At 46.6% G+C, this 18,511-nt stretch overlaps 1 protein-coding gene across 3 annotated transcripts in view; it reads right to left on the bottom strand.

Annotated features, from left to right (window-relative positions):
* Positions 1 to 4,892, bottom strand: part of ANKRD44 (ankyrin repeat domain 44) — a 144,647-nt gene extending 139,755 nt beyond the window's left edge. For all 3 annotated transcript variants that reach the window (XM_066615920.1, XM_066615834.1, XM_066616007.1), the window contains exon 1: positions 4,751 to 4,892. In XM_066615920.1, the coding sequence (XP_066472017.1) occupies positions 4,751 to 4,777 (27 nt within the window). In that variant the 5' untranslated portion in view covers positions 4,778 to 4,892. The remainder of the gene's footprint in view (positions 1 to 4,750) is intronic.
* Between the last annotated feature and the right edge of the window lie 13,619 nt (positions 4,893 to 18,511).

Raw genomic sequence — 18,511 nt, forward strand, 5'->3', positions numbered from 1 at the left:
ATTTCTTTATTAGGGAACCCTCACAGCAGTTTACAACAGACCACAAATGCTGCTAAAGAAACTGAGTCATATAAAACCATCAGTTACAGTTAAAACCCACTAAAAAGTCTGGGCAAATGAGAAGGAATTTGCCAGGTGCCAAAAGGATACTAAGGACGGTACCAGGTGAGCCTCCCTGGAGAGAGAGTTCCAGACACAGAGCATCACCACCAAAAAGGCCCAATGACTAGAGGAGGGTGAAAATGGTGATAATGAAATGAAAACACATGCTTTCTGCACTTTTTTTTTGTAAACAAAAAAAAACACCTTGAAATCTGCAAAAAAAGCCATTTTATTTTTTTAAATTATTTGATGGGAGAGTGCATAGCTAATGATTGTAGCTACATCTGCTGAAACTATACCACCTATATCATCTAGTATACTTTTAAAGCAATTATAATTTATAATTGTAATGTAAACTTTGAATAAAAACACATGAGAGCAAAACTGCCCCAAGTGATCTGGCAGGCAACCCATTTCCTACCACACTACTCTTCTTCTAGTTACCTTTCACTTCATATGCAGGCACCTGGCCTCTCCATGCCTCATTGCTTCTGAAAACATCCATTTCCAGCAAAATGAAAGGAAAAAGGATGAAACCAAGTAGGCAACAGAAAAGTAAGCTCGCATCATCTCTCAGGAAGTAGGAGAACTGGCCCAGGCCTTGCCAGTCATTTCTGATCCCTATAACACAGATCTCTTAACTTGTAGCAGCAAAACCCCTAGTTCACTTCAGTCACTAACAGTGCCTGAAGCAAAATTCAGGGTCTTCCACCTCCCACCCCTGCAGAGGTTTAGTAAAAACCTTTCAAGCTGTAATTCCCAGGGGGATTGCATTAAAGACATGATTTCAGGCTAAGAGTTTAAGCACTGAAATGCCACACTTTTATCAGCTATAGCACAGACACTTCCAATATTAACTGGAGCTTGGATGTTCAATATACAAAAGCCTACCTGGATCATCTGATTTATGAGGCTCAGTGCTATCCTGTGGTGCACAGAGAAAGACTCCTGGTGTGAAACCATTTTGCCATTAGGTAGAAGCATGAAATATGAAGATGAGGCGGTATCAAGAGGCATGCCAGAGAGAGTGCCATAAACATAGCTTTTTGCTCAATTACAAAATTCCATTTAGCCTACTGGAAGACAACACAGGCTATTTTTATTGTAAGAGATAGTCAGCATATATTCCATTCCAAACTTTCCATGCACTGTAAAAGCAACAGAACACATCAGTGGGCAATATATTAAGAAATGCCCGAAGTTACATAGTGTGGGTGACTGTATAGCTAAAAAGAAATACTAATATAAGAAGGCCTGATGACAGTTTTAGAAGTAGTGGAGGATTTGGACTCCAAAGGATATCTGTGCTGCAGACTGTAAACAGTCCAAGATAAGCCAAAATTAGCAGATTAAATGAAACAAGCATGGAACAATTTGTCCAGTCTGGAGTTAAAATAGGCCACTATAGGAACCATAATCTCACTTCCTGTTTTTAATGAACTGTCATATACCACAATGAGATTTAGTAAGCAAATTCACCAGTTCAATTCACAAATTTGCAGTTCAATCCAATGCACACCTACCCAGAAGTCAGCCTCACTGAGTTCAGTAAGTCAGCTTGGATAGGATTGCAGCCTTAGGGAAGCACTATTTCAATCAAAGCAACTTTCCTCTCCTCCTGCTGTATAAGTGTTGTCCCCTCAGATTTACACAGAACTGTACAACAATAAAGTTGTGCTCAGCAACATTAGAGAATTTCATTGCAGACTCCCAGCACGATATGTAAATATGTTCTCCCCAATATAAATTCACAGGTATCAAGGGCCAGTACCAGGCTCTTTTGCGACCTAGGCAACTACTTGTACCCCCTCCAATTTTTTTTTAAGACTTTAATATGTAATATTCCATAGCAATGTTGTGGTACTTAAAAAATATAAATTGTCAGCTACATTTTTTTACAACAGTTAAAAAAAACAACTGTATAAAACCATACCCCTCTGAAGTCTATGCCCTAGGCAGCTGCCCAGTTGGCCTAATGATAGCACCAGCCCTGCCTGTAAGTGCTTGGGGCAGACAAAAGGGGAACGACAGCCTTCTCCCTGCCCTGTGTTTCAGACTACACACAATGACTCTTTAGGAACACTTCCAGCAAGCTCACTGGTTCTGCACATGTTAACCTTCAAATAATAGACCTATGTGCTTGGTATGCATTTCAAGTGTACAGATTCCTTTGCTTCCAAAGGATGGCTGTTTGTCCTGTTATGGTAATGCTGCTATAGTTCTTAAGACACATGTTAGAAAGATAATAACAGTGCTCTTAAAAATACACTTCTTTCCCCAAAGAAATGCACCATGCTTTCATATGGAATGGGCTGCTGTGCCAAGAGGAGCTCCTTCCTTGCAAAGAAATGCTGGCACAACTGAACCCAGTCATCCCAGCAGCCACAGCCTCTCATTAAATCGGCTCTAAAAGTTCCCTGGATTGGTTAAATCAACAGCCTATTAGAGGGACCCCTTTGGATTCCGCTCTTCTAAAAGGCTGCATAAATATTTGAGCTTGGGAAGCAACTGGGGACCAGCCCTGATTGAGCAGCCAATTAACAGCCCTGAATGCAGCCAGCTGTAAAGTGTCAGGTTTTCAAAGGGGGAGATTGGAGGGGGGGAGAGACAAGAAGGGAAAATGAAAACCTTGGGCAAAGCCATTCATGGCAGGGCTGGATGGATGGGGGGAGACTAACAGGCTCAGGCTGCAATCCTATACACACTTTCCTTGGAGTAAGCCCTATTGAACACAGTGGGACTTCTCTCTGAGTGAACATGCATAGGATTGTACTGTTAATTACAATTTTTTTTATCAATCTGTTTTCCTGTTGCTGGGACAAGCTTAAACATCTGTTGTGAGATATTTTTTATTCTTTATCCCCCTTCCCTCTGCGTAGAGGAGAGCTTGAAAGAAGGCATGTCTCAAATGTGGCAGAATCTCACATCCCAGGCAATAAATGCTATCACATCCACATGACAAAAAGAAAAATATAATCTGCCGCTATATATTTTATCTTGTTTTAATTGTTTTAAGTGTTTTGTATGTTTAATGTTTATTTGTATCCTTGTTTGTTTGTATTTTAATAAATAAATAAATTAAATAAAAAGCCTGCCTGTTATTCTAGGTGGCTGGCTCAGGCTGAAATCCTCTCTATAACTACTTGGGAGGAAGCCCCATTGACTGTCACGGGACTTACTTCTGAGTAGACATGCATAGGATTGGGCTCTAAGGCTGCACTCCTTGCCACACCTACCTGGGAGTAAGCCCCACTGACTATAATGGGACTTCTGAGTAGACATGTCTAGGCTTGGGCTCTAAGGCTGCAAATCTATCTGCACCTACCTGGGAGTAAGCCCCACCGACTCTAATGGGACTTAGTTCTGAGTAGACAGGCATAGCATTGGGCTCTAAGGCTGCGATCCGATCCACACCTACCTGGGAGTAGGTCAAACTGACTATAAAGGAGCTTACTTCTGAGTAGACATGCCCAGGATTGGGCTCTCAGGCTGCACGTCTACCTGGGAGTAAGCCTCATTGACTCTATTGGGACTTGCTTCTGAGTAGACATGCCCAGGATTGGGCTCTCAGGCTGCACGTCTACCTGGGAGTAAGCCTCATTGACTCTATTGGGACTTGCTTCTGAGTAGACATGCCCAGGATTGGGCTCTCAGGCTGCACGTCTACCTGGGAGTAAGCCTCATTGACTCTATTGGGACTTGCTTCTGAGTAGACATGCCCAGGATTGGGCTCTCAGGCTGCACGTCTACCTGGGAGTAAGCCTCATTGACTCTATTGGGACTTGCTTCTGAGTAGACATGCCCAGGATTGGGCTCTCAGGCTGCACGTCTACCTGGGAGTAAGCCTCATTGACTCTATTGGGACTTGCTTCTGAGTAGACATGCCTAGGATTGGGCTCTCAGGCTGCACGTCTACCTGGGAGTAAGCCTCATTGACTCTATTGGGACTTGCTTCTGAGTAGACATGCCCAGGATTGGGCTCTCAGGCTGCACGCCTACCTGGGAGTAAGCCCCATTGACTCTAATGGGACGAGTGGACATCCCTAGGCTTGGGCTCTCAGTGAGTGACCATCATAACCTGGAACGAGATGCCTGTGAGGATCAGGACCACAAAAGCAACGCTGCTTCTGGGAGTTCTCCTTCCCCTGCCAGGGTCGCCTTTTGGACAACCTCTTGGTGGTGCTTTCCCAGACAATGAGGAACTTGACTGACTAGCAACGCGAAGGATGGTTTTTGCCTGCGGGGGGGGGGGAACAAACCCATCTTTGCACATCACCCTCGCCGCCCCCTCTGTCTGTCTGCCTGGATTCGCAGAGAAAGGTGCACGCAGGCAAAGAAAGGAGGGGGGAAGGGAGGAGAAGCACCGGGGGGGGTGAACTCGGAGGAGGAGAACCCGAATGGCCATCGGCACACAGAACGACGCGGGGGAGCCCAAGAGCCCAGTCCCGGCTGGCGCTCATGGCCATGGCTGGGATCTCTCCCCACCACCAGGCGCTGCTGCCGCGACTTTCTCCTCCCGGCCCTTCCCCAGAGCCAGCAGCCCATCGGAGGGCTACCAAGCCCTCCCTGCTTCGCTCTCCACGCTGACCTCCCCGCCCGGCCTCCCGCGCTGCCCGCTGCTGCTCTGCCTCTTTTCCATCCCCTTTACCTGGTCGGTGAGTTTGAGGACTGCCATTCTGCCCTTCGGATCCGCTCACGCACATGCAGCTGTCAAGCCACGCGCAAAAGGCGCAGAGGGGAGACCTGCTGCAGTTGACAAGCTGGCTGCTTTCCTCCTCCTCCTCCCCCTGTCTCTGCTTGCTAGGTCAGGAGGAGAGAAAAGCTTGCCTGGTAGGGAGCCAAGCCTGCCTGATACAGGAAGTCCTGGATGCATAAACCCACTTACCATTGACATCACTGGCTACACACACACACACACACACCCCAGCCAGCTCTGAGCATGCACAAGGCTGCCTCCTGCCGATCACAGCCCTGTAGAGCAACTTTCCTCCCTCCCTCCCTCCTCCGCCCCCCCCCCTACATTTCCGGAAATGTGAGGCTGCTACTCTGCTCCCATCTGGCTCATTTCCTTTGTTCCTCTCCCAGCTTCCCCCCCCCACCCCAAAAATCTGCCCTTGGCATGTTTTGCATCCTCTTCTTCGCTGTTGTAGCAAACAGTCAGGATGTCGTAGTTAGTAGTTGGCAACCTTCAGTCTCAAAAGACGATGGTATCGCGCTCTGAAAGGTGCTTCTGGCACAGCGTCCAGTGTGGCTGAAAAGGCCAATTTGGGAGTGACAATCCCTTCCACACTGGGACCAAGTGCAGTCTGTCACTGGTCTGTCTCCCTGGCTATGGGCCTTCCTTCTTTGCCTCAGTCTGTTGGGCAAGTGCCTCTTCAAACTGGGAGAGGCCATGCTGCACAGCCTGCCTCCAAGAGGGCCGCTCCAGAGGCCAGGGTTTCCCACCTGTTGAGGTCCATTTCTAAGGCCTTCAGATCCCTCTTGCAGATGTCCTTGTATCACAGCTGTGGTCTACCTGTAGGGTGTTTTCCTTGCACAAGTTCTCCATAGAGGAGATCCTTTGGGATCCGGCCATCGTCCATTCTCACGACATGACCGAGCCAACACAGGCATCTCTGTTTCAGCAGTGCATACATGCTAGGGATTCCAGCTCGTTCCAGGACTGTGTTGTTTGGAACTTTGTCCTGCCAGGTGATGCCAAGGATGCACCAGAGGCAGCGCATGTGTAAAGCATTCAGTTTCCTCTCCTGTTGTGAGCGAAGAGCCCATGACTCGCTGCAGTACAGAAGTGTACTCAGGACGCAAGCTCTGTAGACCTGGATCTTGGTATGTTCCGTCAGCTTCTTGTTGGACCAGACTCTCTTTGTGAGTCTGGAAAACATGGTAGCTACTTTACCGATGCGTTTGTTTAGCTCGGAATCGAAAGAGTGTCGGAGATTGTTGAGCCAAGGTACACAAAGTCATGGACAACCTCCAGTTCATGCTCAGAGATTGTAATGCAGGGAGGTGAGTCCACATCCTGAACCATGACCTGTGTTTTCTTCAGGCTGATCGTCAGTCCAAAATCTTGGCAGGCCTTGCTAAAACGATCCATGAGCTGCTGGAGATCTTTGGCAGAGTGGGTAGTGACAGCTGCATCGTCGGCAAAGAGGAAGTCACGCAGACATTTCAGCTGGACTTTGCTCTCAGTCTGGAGAAGTTGAAGAGCTTTCTGTCTGATCTGGTCTGGAGATAGATGCCTTCTGTTGCAGTTCCAAAGGCATGCTTCAGCAGGACAGCGAAGAAAATCCCAAACAAGGTTGGTGCAAGAACACAGCCCTGCTTCACGCCGCTTCGGATGTCAAAGGGGTCTGATGTGGAGCCATCAAAGACAACAGTGCCCTTCATATCCTTGTGGAAAGACCTGATGATGCTGAGGAGCCTGGGTGGACATCCAATCTTGGATAGAATCTTGAAGAGGTCATCCCTGCTGACCAGGTCAAAAGCCTTCATGAGACCTATGAAGGCTATAAAGAGTGGCTGTCGTTGTTCCCTGCATTTCTCCTGCAGCTGTCTAGGGGAGAATACCATATCAGTGGGGGACCTGTTGGCTCGGAATCTGCACAGCGATTATGGATAGATGCTCTCTGCAAGTACCTGGAGCCTCTTTAGTGCAACTCGGCCAAACAGCTTTCCTACAATGCTAAGGAGAGAGATGCCGTGGTAGTTGTTGCAGTCACCCCATCGCCTTTGTTCTTGTACAGCATGACAATATTTGCATCCCTCATGTCCTGAGGTACTCCACCTTCTCTCCAGCAGAGACAGAGGATTTCATGCAGCTCAGTGATGATGATCTCTTTGCAGCACTTTAGGACTTCAGCAGGGATGCTGTCTTTTCCGGGTGCCTTGCCAAAGGCAAGGGAGTCCACAGCCACATGAAGTTCTTCTAGGGTTGGTTCACTGTCAAGCTCCTCCAGGACAGGCAGGCAATCAATGTTATTCAGCGCTTCTTTGGTGACTACATTTTCTTTGGAATATAGCTCAGAGTAGTGCTGCACCCAGCGTTCCATCTGCTGCGCCCAATCCTGGATGACCTCGCCTGTTGCAGACTTCAGAGGGGCAATTTTCTTCTGTGTTGGACCTAGGGCCTGCTTGATACCATCATACATCCCCTTGATGTTGCCCGTGTCAGCTACTATCTGTATCTGGGAACAGAGCTGGAACCAGTAGTCATTAGTACATCTCCTGGCAGTCTGCTGGACTTTGCTGCAAGCAGCTCAGAGGACCTGCAGGTTGCACTCACTGGGATAAGAATAGGCCCTCAGTTTGGCTGTACTTGTCGTAAGAGGTGACTAAACAACCACCGGGTAGATGGAACTCGATAGCCTGGGAAGGCAGCTCATCCAAGAGAAGGAAAACTCTGATCCCAAACCTCCACTGCCTTGTGGCTACATCCAGTTATGGAAAAGGCTTCAGGAGTCAACCTCGAGGCAAAATCCAGAGCCGGAGTCCCTGAGGCAGTTCATGGCTGAACATAGCCACGTTCTGGCAACTCCTGCAACGCCGGGGAAGGTTGCGTCGGCTGAGCTAGATCAGGGCCCATCTGGGACATACGCAGCTGGCAGGAATGGATGTGTGAGGGGGGCAAGAAAGGGTTTAACTCCCTCCTCCAGCTTACCAGCTTGGTGGGAATCCTTGCGTCCTGTCTCCCATCCACTTACAAATCTTGAGAAGCAATCCAGATTCTCATACACTGGTCCACCTTTAGTTCTTCTTGTATGACCACATAACTTGCAACACATGTACACTCGAACACACAAGCACATGCACATGCAGCGGCCAGCTCCCCTGCCCTTGCATACCTTGGTTAATTAATTGGAGTATGCTGATATCCCTTTAGGAAAGCAACTTTCTGGATCATGGAGCTAAAAGGGCCTGATCCCATGTCTGTGAATTAACACCGTTCCTTGTGCATCACCATTTGAAGTGTGGGGTGGGGTGTTTTCCTGTGTCCTGCAGGTGATGAACCTGAGAACGACGGGTGCAACTTTCCACACAGTTGAGCGGACACTGATGCAGTCAAGTGTACAAATCGCGTTCTGGAAGGTTCTGCAGGAGGAGGGTGAAAATGAGGATTCCATGGGTAAGGACCTGCTCTGCTCAGCTCTGTGACAATCAGGGGGGGAGAAGCTTTTCAGAAGTCAGGCAGTCAGCAGGGCAGTAACCCCATCGCCCTCTGATTACTTAACCAGCTGCTGCGCCCTGTTAATTTCTCTCTCAACTTGAGGAGCCCACAGACCATACAACAGGTCAATTTGCCCTCCAAAGCCTTGGCTTCCCACTCGGCTTGGAACAGGGTGCCAGGCACAGTTCCTGGGCATCCTGGTAGCATAAGGCCAAGTCACTGGAAGCCACTCCCATTCACCACCAGCTTTCCCTTGCGTGGTTCCAATAATCCCCACAGCTGTGACTAGATAAGATTTATTAAAGGGTAGAAAGAACAGAAGACAGGCACTTTGCTCAGGCTTAGATTTAGGAATTTAGAAAGAGCACGCAATACACCCCAAAATTAAAATAATAAAAGCTAACTCCTAACACTATCACTCATCAAAGTCTAACATCCATAAATCTCAGTCCATCAGTCAGCCCTGCCACTGTCAGGGTCCGTCCATCTTGGAACAGAGTGGTCAAAGCTCAGGCCCCACAGGCCAGAGAAGAACTAAGACAAAGGATGTTCCTAACAGGTGACTCTTACAATTGACTTCAGCTCAACTGCCAATTAGAGATCAGAACCAGCGGAAGGTTCTCCTGGTGGACTGGCGGTCAGGCAACGCGCTCATGGGGGTCACCCCTCGCAGCCTGAAAACCTGCAGCTGGTTAGATTCCCAATCAAGGTGCCCTTGGCCAATCAAGCCCCTCTGGGGATTGCTCTCTCTTAGAGACGAGGGCTGGCCGCTCCCACATCCCTCCGAAAAGCTAGCTCCTCAGGAAGGTCTTCATTAACACCTTCATCACAGCTGCATCGGGTTCCTGTATCTCACAGTGGCCCACCAAATGCCTGAGGGAGCTCACAAGACAACAGACACAACCTGTGGCCTTGTGCCCTCCCCTGCATCTGGCAATCAGAGGCAGCCTGCATCTAAAACCAAGAGCTTGCGCATACCTACTATGACCTGTAACCCGTAATGAACTTCTCCTCCAGAAATTTGTCCAATCTCCTCTTAAAGGCACCCAGGCAAGATGCCATAACTACTTGTGGCAAAGAGTTCCACAAAATAATTACATGCTAGATAAAGAAATATTTTCTTCTGTCTATTCTAACTCTCCCAACACTCAACTTTTGTGGATGTCCCCTGGTTCTGGTGTTTTGTGAGAGGGAAAAGAGCATCTCTCTATCTACTCTGTCCATCCCCTGCATGATTTTGTATGTCTCAATCATGTCCCCCCTCAGGCGCCTCTTTTTTAGACTGAACAGGCCCAAATGCTATAGCCTTTCCTCACAGGGAAGGTGCCCCAACCCAGTAATCATTTTGGTTGCTTTCTTCTGCAGCTTTTCCATCTCCACTATATCCTTTTTGAGATGTTGCGACCAGAACTGGACACAATACTCCAGGTGTGGCCTTACCATTGATTAGTACAACAGCATTACAATATTAGCTGTCTTATTCTCAATGCCTTTCCTGATGATCCCAAGCATAGAATTAGCCCTCTTCACTGCCACCGCACATTGGGTGAACACTTTCATCGACCTGTCCACCACCACCCCAAGATCTCTCTCCTGATCTGTCACAGACAGCTCAGAACTCATTAGCCTATATGTAAAGTTTTGATTCTTTGCCCCAATGTGCACGACTTTACACTTACTTACATTGAAACGCATCTGCCATTTTGCTGCCCAGTCTCCCAGTTTGGAGAGATCATTCTGGAGCTCTTCACAATCTCTTCCGGTCTTCACCACTTGGAAAAGTTTGGTGTCATCTGCAAACTTGGCCACCTTGCTGCTTAGCTCTGCCTCCAGGTAGTTTATGAACAGGTTGAAAAGTGCTGGTCCCAGGACAGATCCTTGGGGCACACCGCTTTTCACCTCTGACCATTGTGAAAACTGCCCATTGACACCCACTCTCTGCTTGGCCTCAACCAGTTCCTAATCCAGGAGAGGACCTGCCCTCTAATTCCCTGACTGTGAAGCTTTCTCAGCAGCCTTTGATGAGGGACGGTGTCAAACGCCTTCTGAAAGTCCAGACATATAATGTCCACGAGTTCTCCTGCATCCACATGCCTGTTGACATTTTCAAAGAATTCTAAAAGGTTTGCGAGGCAAGACTTACCCTAACAGAAGCCATGCTGATTCTACCTCAGCAAGGCTTGTTTGTCTATGTGTTTTTAGATTTTATCTTTGATGAGGCATTCCACCATCTTACCTGGAACAGCCCCTTTCTGCAGTGGTGTCATATTTATTCTTCAGCTTTAATATCTGTTGACTGCTAATTGCACAAACAGGTCTGAGATGAGGGTGTGAATTGGTGCAAGACACAGGTGACTCCATGAAGCAGGAGAAGGAAACAATTAACAGCCCAATCCTAACCCGTGCAGCAATGGGCAGGCCAACTGGCCTGCCCCGTATCCGGGGCAGGGTTGGGGCTGGCTGTAGCTGAGCCCGTGGCAAGGGGAACTGATTTCCCTTAACTCAGATAAGGCGGCAGCAGCCCCAGTGGGGCTACTTGGATCTGTGCCTCTAAAGAGGCAGCGCAGATCTGAGCAGCCCGGCGCTGCGCTGGGTCCCCCGGGAGCGGGGTTAGGATCCGGCCCAAGTGTCAGATACTGGCCCCACCCCCCGCTAATCCCCAGCCCTCATGCCCTCCCCCCTCCCTGGAATACCTCTGTTCCACCCTTTCCCCAAGCCCTCCTGAGATCCCCACTCTGGCCTGAGACGGCCAGCGCAAACATACCTCTCCTCCGGTGCAGCGTTTGTGCTCTGGCCCCCCGACTCTTGGGGTGGCGTGAAAGTGCCTGACAGCACTTTTCCGACACCTCTGGGCCAGCGCGAGGGACTTGGGCCAGCCCAAGGGCCAGTTTGGACTGCATCCTAAATCAAATAGAGTTTTTGGGAGGAAGGAAGAGTCATCGGTGAGAAGCTTGTTTCCTAAGGGAAAGTTTTATTTTTTTAGGAGCAATGGACTCAGGGCCCAATCCTATCCAACTTTCCAGCAGCGATGCAGCCTAGGCTGAGGGACCGAACTAGGTGAAGGGAACACACATTCCCTTACCTTGAGGAGGCTTTCTTGATCCTGCTCCCCGTTGGCATGACTGCATCAGCCCCGGACAGTTGGACAGGATTGGGCCCTTCGTCTGTAAAATCTCACATTCACGGTCAGTGTTAGTGCATTTATGCCGTCCATCCATCCGTCCCGTGTATCGTTTTGTTTCATTTACATCTCATCCTTTTACTGTGGAGTGGGAAAAAAAGAATGTCAAACACAAAGGTTCGGATCCATGAATGGTTTTTGGATGGAAATGAAAGAGAAATGAATGCTTGCCTGTTTTTCTCTCCCTGTACTCAAGAGGGACTTTGGCTCCCCCGACTTGGCCCTGCCCCCATCCAGATGAAAAGGAAGAGATGCTCCTTCCGGGTCCTGAGGCAAGTCAGAGACTCTCAGGCCAAGACTCAGGGAAGGAGCTGCAAGAGCCTGGTGAGCTCCCGGAAGGCCTTGCGGCTGCCTGCACCAATCCCAGCCCAGTGGATACAGACAGGCAAAAGGCAAAACACCAGACAACTCCGACTGGCGAAAGGGCTTACGTATGCCCTGACTGTGGAAAGAACTTCTCTTACAGCTCAAGGTTATTACGACACCAAATGATCCACACAGGAACAAAACCACACCGGTGTCCTGAGTGTGGAGAAAATTTCTCGCAGAAAGCGCATTTGTCCAGTCACAGGAACATCCACATTGGGGAGAGACCTTACAAGTGCCTCGAATGTGGGAAAAGCTTCACGGAGAAATCCAGTCTCTTGAGTCACCAGAACATCCACGCAGGGAAGACACCTCACCAGTGCCCCAACCGTGAAAGGAAGTTCTTACGCAGATCAGATTTATTACGGCCCACACTGGAGAGAAGCCCCACCAGTGCCCCACTTGTGAGAAAAGCTTCACTCGGAGAGAAAACTTAAAAAGCCACCAGAACATCCATGCCGGGAAGACACCCCACAGATGCCCCGACTGTGGAAGAAGCTTCTTTTGGCAAAAACACTTATTAGCCCATCAGAGAACTCACACAGAGGGAAGCGCTATGGCTGGCCTAGGTGTGGGAAATGAACACTGACCGTCTAGTAGCCAATCTTCTACTGAAGTCTCTCGACTCTAGGGAAATTGTATGCAAAATATTTACGTGCCAAGCTTATCTTTTGGCTATCTGACCAGAAGATTCTGGGCCCAGAGCAGGTGGGGTTTCAACAGCGTAAATCCACCCTGGACCATTGTACCATCCTTTCAAATTTTTTTGGAGAAATATATTAGAAGGACAAGATATAGATTTTACACAGCCTTTCTAGTCTTTAAGTCTAGAAAGCCTTTGATTCTATAGATAGGGAGATACTGTAGAATAAATTAGAAAAGCTACAAATGGACAAGAGACTACTAGTCCTTATAAGGAGACTCCATCAAAACACCACATACCAAATAAAGTGTACCTCTGCGGGGCACCTTACAAAGAAAATGGTGTCAAACAAGGGTGTGTTTGGACCCCCACCCTCTTTACTCTATTTATTAATGATTTGGCTCCCTCTCTGATTGAGGTGGATGGGCACTGTCCCAGATTAGGATTCACTCAGGTGTACGCGGATGATGCCGCAATAATGTCTCAGACCCGTTTGGGTTTAAAACGCCTTTTGGAAAAGTGTTTGGAGTACTTGACAGAAAACCAGTTACAGTTTAATTTTGGCAAGTCTAAAATACTTGTATTCTCGAGAACGTGGAAGTTGTATAATTGGCAACTAAATGGACACAATTTAGAACAAGTTAAGCAGTTTAAATACCTTGGTCTAAATTTACATTATAGTCTCTCCTGGGCTATTCACAGAAAAATGGCAATTAATCTAGCTAACGTTACCTCTCAGTCTATCACTCGCTTTTTCTATGCGAGAGGGAACCGTTACGTACCAGCAGCCTTGAAGACCTTTAATGCCAAGGTGATTCTCCAATTATTTTATGGAATTCCCCTTTGGATTGGGGTGTTAAACAAAGCCCTGGAGTCTGTCCAAGGTAAATTTCTGCGAAAATCTTGGGTCTTCCAAACTGTGGGGCCTATGCAGCCTTACGGGTCTAGCAACTAGAAACGGGTCAATCATTGTTAGAAACTAGGGCCTGGCTGATGGCCATCAAATATTGGCTGCACATATATCACAACTATGACCCTCAAAGCTTGCTCTATATGATGTTCCTTGAATCTAACTGGCCCCTTGCTATGACCATTTTGGAAAAGAAAATTAACTCAGTCAGGCTGTCTTTTGAATGTTTAGGTTCACTTCCATTTCAAGAGGCCTATCAGTGCATCAAATGCAGATTTCTTGACATTGAAAGGCAGGATCTGGCAAACAGAGCATGTTCCCCATTAAGTCTGGAGATTCCGCTATTGTATGGTTAAGTAGCCTCATATTTTTACTCGTTGCACACTTATCAAAAAAGGAGAGCTTTCTCCTTTGCTAGATTTAATGTGCTCCCATCAGCCATCCTTTTTGGGAGATTTCATAAATAGCTCATTCTGAAAGGCGATGCCCTTGTGGGCTGGATTGCTTTGAGACCATTGTCCATTCCATTCTTTATTGTCCCTTCTACACCAAGATCCGTCAAAGATATTTGGATCCTATACTGAGAACAAGAGGAGGACTTACAGACATGGCAAGAATACGTGACCTCCTAACTGATTCTTCTGTGGAAATAATAGACTCTGTGGCAACTTTTCTATATCGGCTCATTGAGCTGCGCAATTGAGAAGTTGATTTGTTATCTGGCTGACCAAATATATATAGTGTAGATTTGTTTGTTTTATATGCCAATAAAGGATTCAATATCTGATTCTATATCATTCAAGTCCCAATGTTCACTAGTTTGCCTTGTTTCTAACCATTTGGTTGGCTTGTGTTGCAGTCACTTCAGGACAGTTCCAGGGAAGGAGTCTGAACTTGGACAAGTCTATGCTTGGCCTTCACACCAAGGGGCCTTTGTGCACCTGTCACAGCCCTCTGTTCTACCAGCAGAGCTACCAAGTGGCCTCACAGCGTTCCCACCGTCTTGCTCAGTTCCCTGAGGCCAGTTAAATAAAGTCTTGTTGTTCTTACAAGATACTTGCCAGTCTTTCAAAGCAGGGCCAAGAGCTACCACCCCTATGGGTGCCCAAGAGTTGGGGCCAGGCCCATAGTCAGGATTGTAGAGGTGGGGGGGAACTATCTTTTTTGGGGGGCAATTAGGTATCTATACTGGTGTGCAAAATGAAAGGATACGTACGGAAAAACATCAAATACCTGTAACTCCCCCAAATTTCATGAAGAGAAAATATTTTGGGTTGTTTTGTTTTTTTTAAAGATGCGTTCATTATCTGTAAAGCAATGCAACAATAATTTGCATAGAATAAATGCATCTCTGCCTACAAAGTAAAACGTATTGTCTACATAGAAATAACATGCAACATACCCTTTCATTTTACACACCAGTGCAATACCCAGGCTTGCAACCCTGCAAAAGTAAAACATATCACTGCGATGCAGGTAGTATTTACTTGTATTGAAAGCCTTTCATTCATTGATGACACATTGCTGATGCATTGATACATACTAAAATAAAATTTATTTACAGAAAAGGAAGATGAAAGGCATGCAAGTCAAATATAGTAACACCATTGGAACGTTAGTTTTTGTTTTTTTTACTATATTCATTATTTTTAAAAAGCAAAGTACAGAAGATTTGAATTTATTGAATCTACCTAGTAGAGCTGAATTCTCGTAGCTTTCTGAGAGTTGAATCTCTTTAGAACCAGGGGTGGATCCAGTGTCTATATTTGGGCCATGAGCACTACCTGTCCCAGGATGACACTGTCCAGGCCCAGGATGACACCGGTAGCAACAGCAAAACCAGCACTTTCCAGCCCGATCTTAAACGTGTTGCAAGTTCCATGGCATGCACTTCCTCATTACAATGTTTAGAATGCAGCCCCAGAGTCCTGTCGCATCTTAAACGCTGCCACAAAGCCAAGGCACACTGGCTAGTTGCTGGCAGTAAGTCCAATGGACCTGGGAATTCCAGTTCTTCTGGGAAGTAACTACAAAGATGTTTGCTTCCAGTGAATTCCAGGGGTGGATCCAGTGTCTATATTTGGGCCATGAGCACTACCTGTCCCAGGATGACACTGTCCAGGCCCAGGATGACACCGGTAGCAACAGCAAAACCAGCACTTTCCAGCCCGATCTTAAACGTGTTGCAAGTTCCATGGCATGCACTTCCTCATTACAATGTTTAGAATGCAGCCCCAGAGTCCTGTCGCATCTTAAACGCTGCCACAAAGCCAAGGCACACTGGCTAGTAAGTCCAATGGACCTGGGAATTCCAGTTCTTCTGGGAAGTAACTACAAAGATGTTTGCTTCCAGTGAGGAAGATAGATTTACGGCCTATGGGCCCAATCCTATCCAACTTTCCAGCACCATTACAGCTGCAATGCAAACAAATGTCCCCCATACCTTGAGGGGGCATCTGTGACTGCCTCCCCACCACAGGATGCAATGCACACTCCATGAGCACGGCCCCACCAGCACCGGAAAATTGGATAGGATTGGGCCCTTACTGAACACACTGGGCCTACTTCTGAGTAACACCGTTTTCAAACACCTCTAATGATGGGTCAAACAATCCACCTAGCTTACAGCCCAATCCTATGCATGTCTACTCAGAAGTAAGCCTCATTAGAGTCAATGGGGCTTACTCTCTGGAAGGTATGGATAGGAAAGCGTGGATAGGGCTGTCTGTACTGTAATTACACTATATTCTCCGTTTCTCAGACCTCTTGAATGTGCGCATAATGTGGAGTCTTTCCAGGATCTGTTATTTGATTTCTTTTTATTCGGAGATGTCATGGGTTTAACATCTGACTTCAAGCATACAAAGCACATGCTCTAACTTTGAACTAGGGTCCCATTATTTCAAAAGAGACAATTGGTATTCCCATTTTACAGAATAGGAAGTGAAACTGTTGGTAGTTTCACACATGTGTTTGGGACTAAATTGCTCTTGGGACGCACACTCATAGTGCTTCCCACCATGCGCAGGGGCACATGTTCAAAAGGGAAGAAAACCATGTCTGTTTTTAGAAACACTTCCATTTTTAGCCTTAGGAAAAAGGAGCCATTGGACCATGTTTCATTGATGATATGTGGAATTTTATGACTCCAAACAGATATCACAAACCTCCTGTGCCCATTAAGCAGTGATGACCACACATCCCTTTGTGATGACAGGCAAGATAGAAAGGTGGCTTCATCTTCATGGCATGTATTATGACTCTTCCAGGATGACATGCTCCCTTTCCAGTACAATCCTAAGTGTGTCTATTTACTCTCAGGTAAATGTGTATGGGATTGCAGCCTTAGGGCACAATCCTAACCAGGTCTACTCAGATGTAAGTCTTATTTTGTTCAATGGGGCTTACTCTTAGGAAAGTCTGGTTAGGATTGCAGCCTTAGTTTCTGAGCAGAAGTGCTAACACTTTTATGCTACAATCCTGAACACAATCCTTTGCCTGGGAGTAAGTCCCATTGAACTTAATAGGTTTTACTTCCAAGTAGACAAGCAGAGGCTTGCACAGCCAATTAACTTTAAGCAAGGCTTAACTTGAGCCAAGGCTCAGTCGGGTAGGGTGTAGCCTTAGGATGTTTTCAGTGCCAGTTAGGGGTACTAACATTTCACTGTTGACCACAAGAATTCTTTAACACAAAGGATTATTGTCCGAACCATTGCTCCTCTCTGATTCAGAATTGCTGAAAGTTGGCCTCTCAGAATGTTCCTCTGTTAGGGCAGTCATTTTCTCTTCAATAGCTTGTCTTGATTTTTAATGCAAGTAGTTTAGGCCAGGAGTTGTTTTTGTTGGGAAAGCAGTGAGGGAGGTTAACCTCCCCTACACTTGCACTGCAGTCCTGATCTCAATTAGGAGGCCTTGATGCTGACTTTGGTTGAAAAAACAAGATGTGGAAAACTCCAAGCCCAAGATTCAAAGATGTGTTAAATGTCATGCCTAGTTTGCCCCAGCTGACTTCTGAAACAGAATGTGAGAGCAAGCTGAGCATAGCTGGTTTGTGGTTTTTGGACCAGATTTTTAAGAAGTAGTTTCATCTCACATGAATCTGGTTGAACTTCTAAAACAGTGCTGGCTCCAAAAATGTAATGAGAGTGGAGTAGGTGGGGCAGATGTCCCAGGTGCAAAAATGCTAAAGGATGAGCTGGGACAGTTACCTGAGACCCAGAAAGTCAAGTTGATTGCAACTTGTATTGCAATCAACTCAATTTATTTTTAAAAATATTGTTTTGCCCTTGAGTTGTGCTGAGCTACCTGAGTTTGCAGGGCCAGCTTTAAGCTAATTGGGCGCCATACCTAAGGGCCTCTGGTACTAGGGTAATTTACTCTGGTTTTCTCAAAAACACATGACACATTGCAATGGACTCCTAACACCACATTGCAGGTTTTACAGAGAGCAGCAACAATTTTAATTTTGAATTCTTAAAAAGTCAGTAGTGTTTGTTTATATTGTTTATGTTTTGAAATTGGCTGTAAATCTGGGGACCCACAAAAATGCTACCGATTGGGCCCTGCAGCTCCTAAGGCCAGCCCTGAAAGTTTGCATCCCAATGAGACAGACCAAGGCAAGACACATTAAGCCATGCCCACCTCTTGAGACAGGGAGAAAACAGCAGGTTTCTGCTTTCAATGCATAGAGCAGGGGTGGGCAAACATTTTGGCAGGAGGGCAACATTGTCTCTCTTGACACTGTGTGGGGGGGCCAAGAAAAAAAAAAGAATAAATGTACATTTCAAATTTGAATAAATTTACATACACTTACATAAATGAATACATTAGAGTCAGAACTTATATGAATGAATGAATTTTACTGAGCTCATTTATAATGCACTTGAGAACTATAATACAGGCATGTAGAACCACATGAGAACTATGAGCTGTTAGCCACATGCCTCTCACACAGCAAAAACATACAAACCAAACCAGAAACACATGGAGCCATAAGTTGTTCAGAGCAATTGGGGGGGAGGTGTTAAAATAATGCCCACTTGAAAAAAAAATAATAATGCCTAGGGAAAAGCAGAAAACACATGGAAACTACAAAAGACCTTGCTCTAAATTGGCCCGCAGCTTATGTCTGGCGGTTATGACTGG

Source organism: Tiliqua scincoides, chromosome 1 (genome assembly GCF_035046505.1).
Source record: "Tiliqua scincoides isolate rTilSci1 chromosome 1, rTilSci1.hap2, whole genome shotgun sequence".
Classification (NCBI taxonomy): domain Eukaryota; kingdom Metazoa; phylum Chordata; class Lepidosauria; order Squamata; family Scincidae; genus Tiliqua; species Tiliqua scincoides.